We start from the raw sequence: 17,029 nt of genomic DNA on the forward strand, positions 1-17,029 counted from the left end.
TACCACCCTTTAAGAAGAATGATAGGTCGTCAAAGTAAGAAAAACTAGATATTTATATTTTTCATTGCTATTCAAAAATAAATGCAAATGTTATGCCGTGATACGCAAAAATACATGACATAACATCGAACAATTTGAAAAACCACACTATATGCACACGTATATTTAAACACATGTTAACTGCTATATTTTCCCGCAAAAGGCGTTATTGACGGCGAGTGAAAAGTGGTATAAGTAACAAAAAGCTGCGTTTCATATCTCGATGAATATTGGTCGTACTAATTTCACACTTTTTGTGTTGGAATTGTTTTTCAATGGAGATTATTTCTCTAAATATAAGTTAGGGGCATGAGGCCCGTATAAAATGTTAAATTTTGTATTTTTTGACTTATTTTTATTTTCACTTCAAACTTTCAATATCTTAACTCTGCATCTGATTTTGAACATTTTTGCAATTAGAAGTATACATCTAGAACTAACGGTTGCGAAAATAAAGGTCTTTCAGGTTAAAACGGAACACCATATATATATATATATATATATATATATATAAATATAGTTATCATTCGTAATAAAACATTGTCTGTTTCGTAATAATAGTTATTTGTAGAAAAATGAGTGAAAACTTTTTATGTATTCAAAAATAATGATGGATTTAATTTTAATATATATTTTTTAAATATGTATTGCACTTTCTATTGCTTTGATTTTAAAAGCTTTTGTGGAACACAACAAATTGGCAAAATCCTGTTAAGTTGATGTACGTTAGTTTTAAAAGTACTTTTTGTCTAAGTATTTAAATATTTTTCTGAAATTTTCCAAACAATGCTAAATAATACATGCGAATTCATCTAACTAACAATCATAATTCTTACGAACAGGTCAACGTGGAAAGATCACGCCTGATGCTAGTTAATAAATAAAGATGAATGAAATTTTGGGATTTGAAGAATTCCAATGAGTTCTAAATTTAAACGTTGAGTCGGAAAATTGATTTTTTCTGCACATTGACGGGAAAGTTTACTTTTTGTTTTGCCTAAATTGCTGAACATGCGTCACTTGACACATTTTTTTTATTTTTGAGGTAGACCGTGTAACGCCGGGAAACATGGTGACTGGGGGGACGTTAAATATGCTAATGGTCACAAAGCCTTCAAGTGATACCTCTAGGGGTGTTGGACAGGGATTGCTTGGTTTTTGGTATGAATTAAAAAACCAGAGCTGTCTTCAGGATTCCATCTAAATACAAATAGTGGTAAGAACGGGGGACCTGGAGTGAGAAGGGAAAATTCCGGGCCAATGCAGCAAGTATTGTATAAGCCAGGGTTGCCAACCTTGAAGGAACAATTTGAGGAGCATGTGTGGTGATTTTGATTAGCAATTTGAAAATTTGAGGAGCAGTTCGGTATTTTGTACAAAAATCAATAAAAATAACTAAAATCGCTTATCTAAAAATGTTTTAGAACTTCATTAATCATTTTAAGTACTATTATAAAAAAAAATATTTATAAAACAGCTTCAAACACTTTCTCAATATTTGAGTATAAGCCTTTTCAATTTCTTATATTTTCATTTTTGACATGATAATAGCTAAGTATAAAGTTGAAAACGTTCGACTGGGAAATGCAGATCAAAATAACTTCTTTGCGGAGCCGCAGAGTTTCGCCATGTTTGCGGAGCAGTTGGCAACGCTGGTATAAGCCTTTGACTTTTTTTTTAATAAATATTCTTGATCAGTGCACGACGTTATGGAAACTCTGTATATTTTATTGAATGTATCATTTAGAAGGAATCATTTGCTTCTGAAATCGGTTAAGCCTTTCGTGTGTTTTTCTGTTAAATTACTTTAAAACTACACTGTTAAAAACTCAGGAAACTTTTATGGCAAATATTCTGTAAAATGGAGTGCCTACAGTATAGAATAATTTACAGTAAATTGGCCAAAAAAAAAAAAAAAAAAAGCAGCTCCAATTGATACACCGCGTGACTTACAGCGTGTAGCACATAACACTCCCTCACGCGATGTGTCCCAAATGGTATGGTGGGCAGCAATGCCGCCTGCAGTACGAGGGTTCCGAGATCGAACCTGCTGCTCCAATGTTGCGTTTTTTCTCTCGTTTGTTCTACCGTAAAATTGACCAGTAAAATAGGATTTTACGGTAAACATTTCTGGCGACATGGATGCCAGTAACTTTTACCGTAAAATTTTAGGATTTTTTTAAACATTGTATAAGTCTCAAATTGTATTACCAAGGTACCACTGACTTAAAAGCAGCCATCTTTTTACTCAACTTGAATTACCTTTCAATTAAAAATTGCCATAAAATACCATGTAGAGCATTCAGTAATAAAACATCCAGTTTCGAGATTTTGCAGAAATAATAGATGCAGAAGGTGACATGTTTTCTTTTGACTAGATGCAGAATCTAATAAGCGCTTTTGCGCTTTATCACATTAAATGGGAAATTGCAATTAGCCAGAGTAAGCTTCCTTGTTCTTCTTTCTCAGAAAAGAAAATCACTAATAACCTTATTTCTCCCTTTATGTATTTTATTAAAAATATAATCAGAACTATTTATTTTAATCGTCTTAGCCAGATGAAAGGGGATAAAAAAAAAGGAAACATACATAGCGAAAAAAAAAAAAAAAAAAGAACCGCCAATGTCACATATAATTAGTAATTATTCTATTGTTTTTCTTTGAGATTTGGGAAAAAAATACGTTAAGAATATGTAAATAACGCAATGTACAGCAATAGTATACTGGATATCAAATAATGAGTTAAAGAACCCTTCAGTAATACACGAACTTAATTTAAAAAAAAAAAAAGGCATAAACTAAAAAGTTAACAAAAGAAATATTTGCCAGATATTTTCCAAACTTGAAAAAAATGTACATTTTCTATTGAACGTGCATTAAAAAACAAATTAAAGAGTGTACAAAAGAAGAAAAGGATAACTGTTTTGTACGCTATTTTCTGTATTAAGGCGCAGTACATGGTCTCTCGCTATTAATGCAGCAATAAATTTGAATAAAATAAATATAATTAATCTATTTCTACAATTTTTTATGCATCGCTTGCCAAATAAATATTAATGCAGTGAATAGAAAAAATTGATATTCACTGTTTTTTTTTTTAAATGTATAATGGCGTTGTATTAGAAACGTATAGTAGTTAATTCAACGCTTATACCGTGTGATATAGAATCCGCGTTATTGCAACGCCAAATTTTATTCCGTGTAAAATCGAAACAGTGTAGTTCAGGTACTGTGTTATACGATGGAAGCCTGGATATTTCAAATTTATTTCTTTTTTACCAAATAGTGCTAAATTAAACCAGTTGTATAATATACATCACGCGAGAGACATAAACTGGTAGCTAAGATAACATCTGAATTCTTAGGGCTGAACTACATTAAATAACTTTTTTGCTACTGGAATAGAAACGGTTCAGCTTTGGATTAATTATTGTAATCGAGATGATGCACTTTGTGCTTTTCTTTATTAATCGCACTATAATTAAATGATAGTTTTCGTAATCTTAATGATTTTATGCATTATAATTCTGTTATAACATTTAAATCATATTTACTGCTGTATGAATGTTAAGCCAATAAAATTAAGCCATGTTAGTACATTAACATTTTATGACTTAAACATCTAATTATTTAAGAACGCGACACAAAAGGGCAATCTGGCAAAAAAAAAAAAAAAAAAGAAATGAAAAAGGAAATTGCTAGCATTTTTTTCCTTATCTTCACATGCCGAAAACAATAGATTTATTATCACAGATTCAAGTTGCATTAAGTTTTGAATTGATTGCTCATTTTAATACATCATACGTAAATTATCATACTTGCAAACTCCAATAGTGGTTAATAACGACAATTGGCATTTATTTATGACTAGCGGTACCCGCACGGCTTTGCCCGTAGTAGAAAAAATGAAAAGGTCATTCGGTTCGCCTGCATATTTACAAATAACAGATGATAAATTTCTTGCCAATAGGGAAGTTGCAACGTATTAAATGTTCATATTGGATTCACTATTGCATATTGTTAATTGACCCTCAAAACTAAAAAATTCACCATCGCCGAATTTTAAAACACCGTGATTGATTTTTAATGAATTTTTAAAAATCTACGCGCAAAAGTGCGCTCTTCTGAAACGTCACGAGCTTACGTCACAGGGCACTAATGGGCAGCCTTCCGCCGAAGATGCCTTGTTTTCGCTACGGACATTTTGAGCGCGCTGATATTTTTATTTTTTAGAAATTTAATGATCCTTTTGAACATACTATGGAGGCCGGATTCGTTAAAAAGCACGATCTAACAATCTTCCTCAAGTAACATCAATGATGGTATTCGAATATTTCCGAGAGGGATGAGAGGTTTTATGTTCCAGAAACGCGAGGAGTTAAATGCGAAGAGGTAAGCCTTACGCTTCGTCTTCGAAGTCAACTGCATGTCCTTTGACTTCTCCCGCGGCGGAAGAGCGCATGACATCACTTCCTGTGCCATTTGACGTCACAATCGCTTGAACTTTAAAAATTAATTAAAAAAAAACTACTTATCGTATCGCAAAATTTTTTTCACCTATGATGTTCATACATGTTACTCTATCATATAAAAATAAAATTGAAAAATAGAAAAACTTCCTTATTTGCTGTGTTCATTTGCTCGCCCGTTATGACAATTTGGTAATTTACTCATCCACGGTATGATAATTTGCTCGGTAAAATGTTCTTAAAATTAAAATAGAAAAAGAACAAAATCGCATTTTCGAAAAATCACTTCGAGGTGCGCACCCCGATGCTACGAACTAGCTCTGTGCCAATTTTCATGAAAAGCGGCCGAACGGTCTAGGCGCTATGTGCGTAACAGACATACAGAGATCCAGACATTCAGAAACACAGGCATCCAGAAATCCAGACATCCAGAGACACAAACTTTAGCTTTATTATTAGTAAAGATAACTGATGAAGAACTTTATCATAGCACATTCTTAAAAATACAGTTGGCTCTCTGTTTAATTACTTTCCAGGGACCATAAAATATCGTCCTTAAATAGAATGCTTTTAAAACTATAGTGGACCTTCTAAGACCGTGAAAAACCGTCTTTAATTAGAGAAAGTCGTTAAATAGAGCGTCGTTAAACAGAGAGCCAACTGTACAAGTATCTTTGCATAACACATTACATTGCAAATTTTACCTTTGATTTAACTGTTATAATTGGTGTTGACCTTCCAGGAAGTGTCTCAGGACGTTTCCTCCACATGTAGTTTACCAAAGTAAATTCCAAAAGAGCAGCAAATACAAAGGTGGTGCAGGCGCCCATCCAAACGTCCATTGCCTTCACGTAGGACACGGGAGGCAAATTGCTTTGAATGCCAGCGCCTTTGGAAGAGATCGTCAGCAAAGTGGTCACCCCCAGGGTGATACGAGCTGGAATGGCATTGACATCCAGCCAGAATGACACCCACGAAATAACCACTATCAGGATGGTTGGGAGGTAGGACTGGACTAAATGGTATCCTACAGAACGCCTCAAGTAGAACTCAGCTCTCAGGCAGCTGTACTCTCCTAAGAAAAAAAGATTTACTGGGAGAGAGTTAGTATTCCTTGTGACTACTTTGCTACAGTTTCAACATTCCAATTACATACATAAACTACAAAATTACGAGAAAATACACTTGTCTAAAATTAGAAACTAAACAAAATGAACTTGCAGAACATTAATAGCCTTAAATCGTTTCAAGTTATTTCTGTGTATAAAAATAAACTATAAAACTACTTATGAAACAAACATGCATTTTTATTGAGCAGTAATATTTAAGAGATAAATGCTAAATTTATAAGATAAAACTATTTAAAAAGTTTTTAAAATAAATAGTATGTAACTCAGATAGGATCAGTTGGTGTAAAAGGAAGCATTGGGTAAATGGAAACATGGAGTAAATGATAATCAGTCAAGTGGAAACATGGAGTAAATGGAAATTCGGGTGTCCACGGGAGGGGTTCAACTATGCTGCCTGGAAAGACATTAATGCTTAGAAATACGTCATGGTCAGCAACAGTCAATGCCATAGAAACCAGTATCGATGTTAATACACGCGGCATGTAATCATATCCTAGCTATTTTTTTTTCAACTGAATGTGGTTTGCAATTACTTCTAGGGGAATCTTTGCTCTTCTTAACGCTTCTCTTCATCTTACGCTACTTGAATATAATAGCTTGCATATCGTCGCCTCAGAGCCACATTAAGACATCTAATCCCGAAAATAACACTAATAAATCCTACTGTTGCTTTGAGGCGACGGTATATCATAGTACACGTGTTCATGGACATAATAGGTACTACAATATAAATGAAAATTTTGCTTTTGCTCGAATTTTGCAAAATGAAAATTTATAATTTTAAATTAAGGGTTATATTAAAGGAATAAAGTCATACACATTTCTATATTTTGCGAGACATTCCTTAACTTTCTAAACCATCAAATCGAATTTACTGCATCCGGTCTCTCACCGCTTCTACTTTTATTCTCGCCCCAAAGAAGATTGAAATGCCAGTGTGTAATGTTGATACCTGTAAGTAGTTTCAGTACGATACATATTCATGGTGATTTAGCTTGAGCCGCGCATATTTATTTAGCCAGAACGCATAAGGCATTGAGACTGAATATTTAGTGTATGGGGACATAATTTCTATCAGGATTCAAATAGGTCAATATGAAAGTTTGTGAATAATTGGAGTATTGCATTGATATCGCCATTTATCAATAGCATAACTAAACTACTTACGATTGAACGTAGATTATGAAGGGGACGTGAGATATTTTAAAGTATATTTGCGTTTTGAGCTCTGGTTTGTAGTTTCTACAGCTAAATGTTTCATTACATCCTTTTCGTGTTTAAAACTAAAAACCACAAAACAGTAATTGTTCAAAACTATTTTTTTTTAAAACTGTTTTGGAATGACCTACGTTCATCCATTTTCCGGTTTTAATTTTCTAAAGAAGCTTAATTAAGATTTTAGCAAAGCAAAATAGTCATTACTTAAGTAAACATGATGCTGAATATAAGAAAGAAGTCAAACTCATTTTTTAATACAAAAATTCTCAAACAAATAAGTAAACTAGTACACAAACAACAAGTAAAAAAACAAAACAAATCAAGTAAGATAGAAAAGATAAAATATCAAATTGAGAGGAAGAAAATGCTAAGTATATCTATCGCTCTACGTAATTGCATATATAAAACGAATCGAGATGGACAATATAATATAGATTCAAAGATCTTTTCTAGGACACATCATGCGTTTAAGAAATCTTCATTCTCTATTGATTACTTATTAAGTCAACATTATGTAAAAAAAAAAGAGAAATTCGAACCCTAGATTAATTCAAATCATAGAAATAATTTCCTTCCGACAAAACGCATTTGAAAGAGCTTTTGACGCAGACCAGGAACAAAAAAGGATTTTTTTTTAGATTTCTTATTCTAATACCGAGCACACACATTACTTTTCTTTCAAGAAATATAAGAAAATTGGGTACAAAAATCAAACTAAATTTCTTTGCAGACTAAATAGTGACGAAGATTTCAATAATTTCTTTGACGGTTTTATTCAATTCAAATAATGCGTTTCATGTTTCACACAAAAGAAAAAAAAACTGCACACGCATTTATTTTTGGTATTAATAACTATTAATAGGTTAACAAGTATTGCCATTCGTATATTTTAATTTTGTTTTGTTTTTGTTTGTTGAGTTAGACGGATAGATTAACAATACTACAATTTTTAGAGTTTTATACCTTAAATAATATGTAACATTTAGTTTTGGAATTATATCATTGAAACCAAAGCACATTCCTTAAAAATTGCATTTTGAAATTGTTGCAAAAAATAAAATTCCAGTATTTACTATAGGTTAGTTTTCCAATTTACAATTATAAATTTTACATAACGTAAGATAAATTTTACATATTTCTCTTACGCTTTAAAATTTAAATACCGAAACCATCTATTAGAAAGTACTGAAACATCACGTTTTACGCTATATATATATATATATATATATATATATATATATATATATATATATATATATAGTAAATAGCTAATGTTAACAAATTGATGTTGAGGTAAGGGGCGGAAAAAGGCCGTTTAGTTCTGAGAGATTTTTTTTTTTTTTAGTTTCTCTCTCAACTTATTGGTAAAACTGATAACTGTTATTGTTTTTGATATTTCCTTAACAATCATTATAGTCATTTAAGGAAAATTCTTGAGTTTCTTGATATCAATATAAGAATTTTTTTTTATCTAATGACCTGGCTGCTTTAATAGTCAAAAAGTACTTTTATAATAGCAAATTTACAAGAAAGTAATTAATTTTATTAAGTATTATGACAAGAAAGAGCTTTAAGTTCAGATTTTAAATCAATATTTTGTATGTTTTTTTTTAAAACGTTTGCCAGGGAACGCAATAAAAAAAAAAAAAAAAAAAAAAAAAAAAAAAAAAACTGGGTATGTTTAAAGTTCATATAAGCGAAATGAGGTTCACATAGCATGTTAAAATGTTTTTATGATTTTGAGACTGGCAACTAGTAACTTTGAAGAAATCCACTCTCTAGTACACTCCCCAGATTTCACAAATAAAAGAGAAAAGTAAAACTTCAGCTGTCTTTTTGTCTCTTTTCCATGCCCTTACAATAATAACAACTCAAGAATAATTAGATGTTTACCGATGTGGAATTTCTCCCGGCATAAAGATGTGTTCACTCTCTCAATCTCAAATTGCGGTAGCTTCAAATTGTCATAAAGCATAACTGGTTGGACATCTGTCCACTTTAGGTGAAGTTCATCAGTTGTTTTAGAAACTGAAACCAGAAAAAGAGTTTCATTACTTTATTAAAATAAATTTTAGCTATTTCAGAATCTTTAATAAGACATGCATGTATTTCAAACAAATCAAATAACATCACTGATGCTTAAAAATTTTGCAAATTTGACTTCAATGGATCTTTAATAATGATAAGTATTAACGAAGTGCGCTTTATCAATATAATATTAAATTGTGCACTTAACAGTTAGCTATCGAGAAATATTAATACTATAAACTGAAATGAACAATCCTATTCAAATCTGTAAAATGTATTTTTGTGAGATATTTAGAAGCATTAGAAGATAAACCTCTTTTTATATTATAAATAATAAAAACTAATCAAAAAATTAAACATAAATATTGAATCAGTTGTTCCCGCGGTCCCCAAACGTTTCTGTTTCGCGAACCGCTTTCTAGAACTCTACCTTTTCCCACGAAACCTTAGTCTATCTCTATCATACGTTCGTTAATGGAAACCATGGACACATCATGAAACCCTTCCTCTTATTCTGTGGCAGTCACATTTGAAGCCCTTGAGTTATTCGATAATTAAAGTATTAAGCCTAACGAAAAGTGATATTTTCTATTAAAGGATTTTGTGCAACGTTTAAGAAGTAATGCGAGTGAAGACAGAGAAAAAAATGAAAAAAAAAAAAAAAATATATGCCGAGGTACACGTTAAGGTTCTTCAAAAAAAAGGTAAATAATGTTTTTATTTCTTAAAAAATGGAATACTAATAATTACACCGACAGTTTGGTTGAAGTCTTGTTTGCGATACACTATATCGTTTAGAGACAACTTTCATCTTAATCTCCCTGTCCTTCAATCCAATACAGTGGGCATTAATTCCTAGATTGAGACCAGATGCTTCTGTCTGGAATTCGTATCAACGGGGATCAACATGTCATGTTGCATAACTTTATCGATAATTACATTAGTTCTCCAATCATCACCAGGGTTCAGGAGCTCGTAAAGATGATAATTCGCATACTTTTTGCCAGCAAATAGTGCTTTTTATGTACAAAGCTTTGTGTGCGATTTGAATGTGGGATAAATTACACCCTTGTGCAAATTAATTGAAACAAATTCGAAAAATCGAGAAAACTAAGAAGAAATGGTATTTTACTTGAATGTATATAAAACCAAAACTTTTTTGTGCACAATATGATGTCTAGGACTTTTTACTAACATTTAGACATGATTCCGCGTGGAATCCGCCATTTTTTACAATCATTTATAATGTTTTAGTCCTTGTCCCAAACATGAATTAGAGCAATTTTTGGCTTATCCATAGTTGAACAGTTCGTATGTAATAGACAATTCTTGCCTATATCCCAAAGATTTTCAATTGGCTTGATATCAGGAAAGTTCCAAGACCTTTCCAATGTTTCAATTTAGTTCTCAGACATAAACTTCTTGACTATTTTGGAAGAATGGAAACGATTTAAATCCTCCTGGAAAATCCCCGTTCCATTTGAGTATCGTTTTTTCAACTCTTGTAAAACCTTTTCTCCTAGAATGGTAATGTATTGCTCAGAACGCATCATACCCTAAACAGGCTGCAAAGAACCAACCCCATCGTAACCGAAACAACCCCAGAACATAGTATTTTGAGGATTGTTTTAGAAATTGGACCATGTTCTTTCGCCCGGAAATCTCTGCACTTGTTAAGTTCTCTGGCCTAGGGCAGTCAAATTGCTTTCGTCGCTAAATAGTACTTTCCTTCAGTGTTGGGCATCAACTAAAAAAATCAACTAAATTTGTAATTGATTGATTAGTTGACTAAAGTAATCTGACTCCCATTTAGTTCAGACTAATATTTTAAAAATTTAATTCAATTGCAGACGAAGATTAACGTTAGTTTAAACTAACTCGTTAGTTGATTAAAAAAACTAATTTAGTTCAGATTGATTTAGTTCAGATTAAATTAATCAAATTGAATTTAGTCAGATTAAAAGTAATCAGATTAAAAGTAATCAAATTGATTTGATTACATTTTAAATTCAGATTAAATTCGTAAAATATGAATGTCACATGAACAGAGGCACATTTGTATTTCTACGTGTATGTACATATTTATGCAAGCATACACGAGTTAATACGTGTATATACGACTATGTGCGTGACAATACGTATATAAACGTGTTATCCCGCGTATATTCGTGTACGGAGGTATATTTGAATTTTTAAGTGAAAATACATATTTATGTGTGCATATACGAGTAAATACGTGTATATACGAGTATGTACGTGTATACAAGAGAATATGCATATAGATACGTGTTACCCCGAGTATACTCGTGTACAGAGGTAAATTTGCTTTTAATTGTGTATACACATACTTATGCATGCACACAAGCGAAAATACGTTTATATACATGTATACATGAGAATATGCGTATAGATATATGTTACCCCGAGTATACTCGTGTAAAGAGGTACATTTGTATTTTGACGTGTATATACATATTCAAGCATGCATATACGAGAAAGTACGTGTGCATACAAGTATGTTCGTGTACACACGAGAATATGCGTATAGATATGTGTTACCCCGAGTATACTCGCGTAAAAAGCTACATTTGTATTTGTACGTGTATATAGATATTTATGCGTGCATAAACGAGAAGGTACGTGTATATAAAAGAATGTTCATGTACACACGAGAATATATGTAAACATACGTGTTACCCCGAATATACTCGTGCACGAAGGTAAATTTCTATTTAAACGTGTATGTACACATTGATGCATGCATATGCGAGAAAATACGTGTATATACGAGTAAGTACGTGTAAACACGACAATAGGTATATAGATACTTGTTTAACCCGAGTATACTCGTGTACGATGGCACATTTATATTTCTACGTGTATATGCATATTTATGCGTTTATAAACGAGTAAATACGTGTATATACTAGAATGTACGTGTACACATGAGAATATGCGTATAGATACGTGTTACCCCGAGTATACTCGTGTAAAGAGGTACATATGTTCCTCTTTACACGAGTATACTCGGGGTAACACGTATTTATACGCATATTCTCATGTGTAGACGTACATACACGTATTTTCGCTTGTGTGCACGCATAAGTATGTATATACACAATTAAAAGCAAATTTACCTCTGTACACGAGTATACTCGGGGTAACACGTATCTATACGCATACTATCGTGTGTACTCGTACATAATCGTATATATGTATTTACTCGTTTATAAACGCTTAAATATGCATACACACGTAGAAATATAAATGTGCCTTCGTACACGAGTATACTCGGGTTAAACACTTATTTGTCGTGAGTACACGTACTTACTCTTGTATACACATATTTTCTCTTATATGCATGCATCTATGTGAATATACACGTTTAAATAGAAATTTACCTCTGTACGCGAGTATACTCGGGGTAACACGTATGTTTACATATATTCTCGTGTGTACATGAACATAATTGTATATACACGTACCTTCTCCTATATGCACGCACAAATACGTATATACACGTACAAATACAAATAAACCTCTTTACACGAGCATACTCGGGGTAACAAATATCTATACGCATATTCTCGTGTGTACACGAACATATTTGTATATGCACGTACTTTCTCGTATATGCACGCTTGAATATGTATATGCACGTCGAAATACAAATGTTCCTCTTTACACGAGTAGACTCGGGGTAAAACTTATCTATACGCATATTCTCATGTGTACACGTATATGCACGTATTTTCGCTTGTGTGCACGCATAAGTATGTGTTTTCACAATTAAAAGCAAATTTACCTCTGTACACGAGTATACTCGGGGTAACACATATCCATATGCATACTCTCTTGTGTACACGTACATACTCGTATATACACATATTTACTCGTGTATGCACACATAAATATGTATATTCACTTAAAAATTCAAATATACCTCCGTACACGAACATACGCGGGATAACACGTTTATATACATATATTTACCCACATAGTCGTATATACACGTATTAACTCGTGTATGCTTGCGTAAATATATACATACATGTAGAAATACAAATGTGCCTCTGTTCATGTGACATTCATATTTTACGAATTTAATCTGAATTAAAAATGTAATCGAATCAATTTGATTACTTTTAATCTGATTTCTTTTAATCTGACTAAATTCAATTTGATTAATTTAATCTGGACTAAATCAATCTGAACTAAATTAGTTTTTTTAGTCAACTAACGAGTTAGTTTAAACTAACTTTAATCTTCGTCTGCAATTGAATTAAATTTTTAAAATATTAGTCTGAACTAAATGGGAGTCAGATTACTTTAGTCGATTGAGGATTTAGTTGACTAATGCCCAACACTGCTTTCCTTCAATATTCAGCAGTCCAATTCTTATATTTTTAACTCCCATAAGTAGCACTTTTTCTTCATTCGTTGGGTCAGAAGCTGTTTCTTCATCTGCCGATAGGCTGCAAAAAGGTTCCTCCGAACAGTAAAGGGACTAATATTTATTCCATTCTCTTTTTAATCTTTATTAAATGCTGCGCTAGTTTTTCGAGGGTCTTCTTTTGCTATGAATAAATAGAAAAGAGTCATCTATTGGTATAAATTTCGATTTTCGGCCATATTTCCCTCTCCGTTTCGGAAACATGTATCCTGTTTCTCTATTTTATTTTAGAATTCGGTTAAAAGTTGCAATACTAACGCCAACTACCTTTGAAATCTCTTTATAGGAGTTCGGAAAGAGTAACAATCTTTGTACGCTTTCGCGGTGTCACATCAATCGTAGATGATAGTGAAATCTGAATAAACGTGATCATAGCTGCAGCTCTCATCTTCAGAAATTATTGCACATGCGCTCTCAGAACCCCTCTGATTGTTGTAAATCAATTTCAGTTAAAGGATTTTTTCATCCCATAAGTATTTTTACAAATTTTAGTTTGATTGGTGAAAAATACTTGGAATAATTTTAAAATTAATGAAAAAAACTATTTTGTTTCAATTAATTTGCAAAAGGGTGTACATGCATAAAAATATATTTCAACTAGAACATCACCCGTCAGCGTGAGACGTGTGAAAATTGCTTCTACATTTGAACGAAGCAATTGCCTGTTTGGTAGTTGAAATTTTAACCCTAACTCCAGTGGATTAACCCTAAATTTCAGTAGATAGCTTTAATTGCTGAGCCAGTAAAACAGTTAAGTTACCGGATCCAGTTCTTTCTTTTGTCAAAATAAACCATTTCCCTGAATGTCAAACATTACCACAAAATATTATCAAATTGTCATGCCTCGGCGCGAGTTTCATTGTTGATGACGTCAGGAGCGTTACTCGAGCAGTAAATTCGCTATTATTTATGTGAGGATATCAAGAAGCATTTGAATAAAATAAGAGAGCGATCTGTCGAAGGCTTTGTCGTGCCACAAGCTGTTTTTAAAGTTTTATATGTATTCTTTTGTATAGATAAGTAGCTTTTTCAGAGTAATACTAGAAAATAAAACTTATATTAACTATTCTACACTTACATGATTCCAGCTCTATTGTACAAACTTGAGAATCCATGGGATAACGATAAAGGTCCATCATGCATGAAAATCTCAGCTTTAATCTGAAAAAAAAAGATCATGAAATTCCCTTGATACAACATTGTTTGGTTTTTAGTAAACATTAAACTGAGTCATAAACTCTTATGCATTAATTAATTCATTAAACATTTTTATAAACAGTAAAAAAAAAAAAGTAGGTTTCTGTTAAACCATATCCTAGATAAAATAATTTAATAACGTTGCGTACGTACCATTGTATTTCACGCAGTGAACAGTAACAAAGAATGACACTGTTGCATTTTTGATATGGGGGGGGGGACTCTTGTTTTATTCTTTTCTTTTGTTTAGAGGCAACTCTCCTAAAATATAAGTAACACAAGACTGTTGTGTGGAAAACGCTAAACAATTCGTCTTACCTTTTAAGGCTTCTAAGCAAAATGTTCTTGAAACAGTGGAAAATAGTGTAGAATGAGCTATTCCTCAATAAAATTTCGTCAAAATAATACTTTTAAACATGACGGAGCTTATTGGATGAGACATAGGCACAAAATGGAAAGTTAAATTATAACGAAAATACTTAATTGATATATAATTTTCAAAGAAAATTTGAGCTCATGCTAAAGAACTAATGTAAATCTTAAGATTCATTTCTACATACATTGTCTACAGGTGTGAATGTGGGAATTCAGCCCAATTAAAACGAAGAATAATGGACGAAACACATTTAATGATGATTAACGGTACATATACGAACATAAACAGGAACACACACATCACAAATATAAGAAAAACAATCATTACAGTTCAGTGTCTAGGGCCGTCCTTACACTACAACATCTTCTTCGTTCTTGTTTTTCTCACGCTCCACTCGAGGCGGTTTTGCGGTGCAGTTAATGTTAAGATTATGAAGCCCTTGGCCCATATATATATATATATATATATATATATATATATATATATATATATATATATATATATATATATATATATATATATATATATATATATATATATATATATATATATATATATATTTGATTATCTACATTACTGATTGCTCGATAATGAAAATAATAATTACTTTAAGTTAAGTAACGAAATCAACCCAAGAAATATGTGTCATATAGAATCGTTGCACGATTTTCATTTAATAAGTATTTCTGTAAGCTTGCATTAAAATGTAATTTTACTTTTGAATCTTTTCGTTATTACATTTGAATATGGAAGCATTGATTCGTTATATTATTTTACGTTGGACATATTTTTCCAAAGATTGTGTTTTACATACACATTTAAAAAGCTATCATAGTTGCGAAAAAAAAAAAAAAACACATTAAATGAATCTTTTGCTTCTAGAATGATAAAATGTAAAACTGATATCAATTGACAGGCATTACAAAAAATTGGATTAGCACAAAATGATTGGAAGTTAAGCAAGATGTGTGATTCCGGCCTAAAAAAAATGTACCTTATTTTTAAAATAACCATAAGAAGAATATATCTTAAATTGATTCAAACGTTTTTAATTTTTGAGTAACAGAAACCAAGTTGTACAAAAGTGTCTCATATAGTTTCAGAAAAAGCAAAAGGGCACTTTTTCCCGAGTTTTATTTAAAATACAGATTATTGAATGTTGTTTACTATCTAAATCCATACACTATAAAGCGCTTATAAGTTAAATGCTTCAGCACGCGATTCGTTTTTTGTGCATTGAATGCTACAGTTTTTCAAATTAAAAATATACTTTTTATGGTTCTGGGGAAAATATTTCATCCAGTAAAATAAATCAACCAGGTTATTAAATATATTTTTAAAAATACGAAACAAATTAGATGATAATCAAGGTTAACGCTTATAATAATAAAAAAAAAATGCTGCGACTATATCCGACGAATTCGTGACGCTATTAGAATTAAATAAAATCACATTAGTGGAATGATTTTAAGTCATTTTTTTTAAAAAGGGAACGGAAAGTTTTTGACAAATTAGTGTAAATTATATCAGCTCGTAAAATAGTTTCGAGTTCAACACTACTGCAATGTGTTTTTTTTTTTTTTTAATAAAGAAACCTTGTATAAATAAAAAGAAAAAAATAGAGAGTACAAGCAAAACTTCACTTACCTGAGCATATACAGGATTTCTCCTGAAGGCATGATTCTCACCAAAACGTTGGGGACAGTTACATATTGGAACTCCGCATGTTTAGCATTGGCAAAAAATACTTCTGGTTTCCATATTCGTTGAACAAGTTTCGGATCGTTCAGATCAAGCGGTTTCACCAAATGTGGTTGTTTTAGGCGATGATCGTACCAGGTTTGGCGTAGGTAAAGATCCACCTCATAATCCTAATAAGAAGGGGATTGATATTTGTATATTGTTAACTTACAGTTTGATAATCTAGATAATTACTTATTTTGGCATGTTCGCATCTATAAACGGTTGAATTATCATCAATATAAAATCTAAATTACAAGGATTTCTGTCGTCGTAATGTTTTTAATGATTTTGTGAATTTCTACTCTCTCTCTCTCTTTGTGTCTGTTTGTGTAAAAACTCTAAGGATAAACTAGGGAAAGCTTTAGGTTGAAATCTT

At 31.8% G+C, this 17,029-nt stretch overlaps 1 protein-coding gene across 2 annotated transcripts in view; it reads right to left on the reverse strand.

Moving 5' to 3' along the window:
• LOC129231472 (glycine receptor subunit alpha-2-like) overlaps positions 1 to 17,029 on the reverse strand; it is a 138,664-nt gene that overhangs the window by 4,048 nt on the left and 117,587 nt on the right. The window contains exons 4-7 of one of the 2 annotated variants that reach the window (XM_054865798.1): positions 16,558 to 16,781; positions 14,416 to 14,498; positions 8,750 to 8,884; positions 5,213 to 5,583 (exon numbers count right to left, since the gene is read on the reverse strand). In XM_054865798.1, the coding sequence (XP_054721773.1) occupies positions 5,213 to 5,583; positions 8,750 to 8,884; positions 14,416 to 14,498; positions 16,558 to 16,781 (813 nt within the window). Of the gene's footprint in view, positions 1 to 5,212; positions 5,602 to 8,749; positions 8,885 to 14,415; positions 14,499 to 16,557; positions 16,782 to 17,029 lie in introns of both variants that reach the window. The other variant, XM_054865797.1, reaches the window with a different exon arrangement.

Source organism: Uloborus diversus, chromosome 10, assembly GCF_026930045.1.
Source record: "Uloborus diversus isolate 005 chromosome 10, Udiv.v.3.1, whole genome shotgun sequence".
Taxonomy (NCBI): domain Eukaryota; kingdom Metazoa; phylum Arthropoda; class Arachnida; order Araneae; family Uloboridae; genus Uloborus; species Uloborus diversus.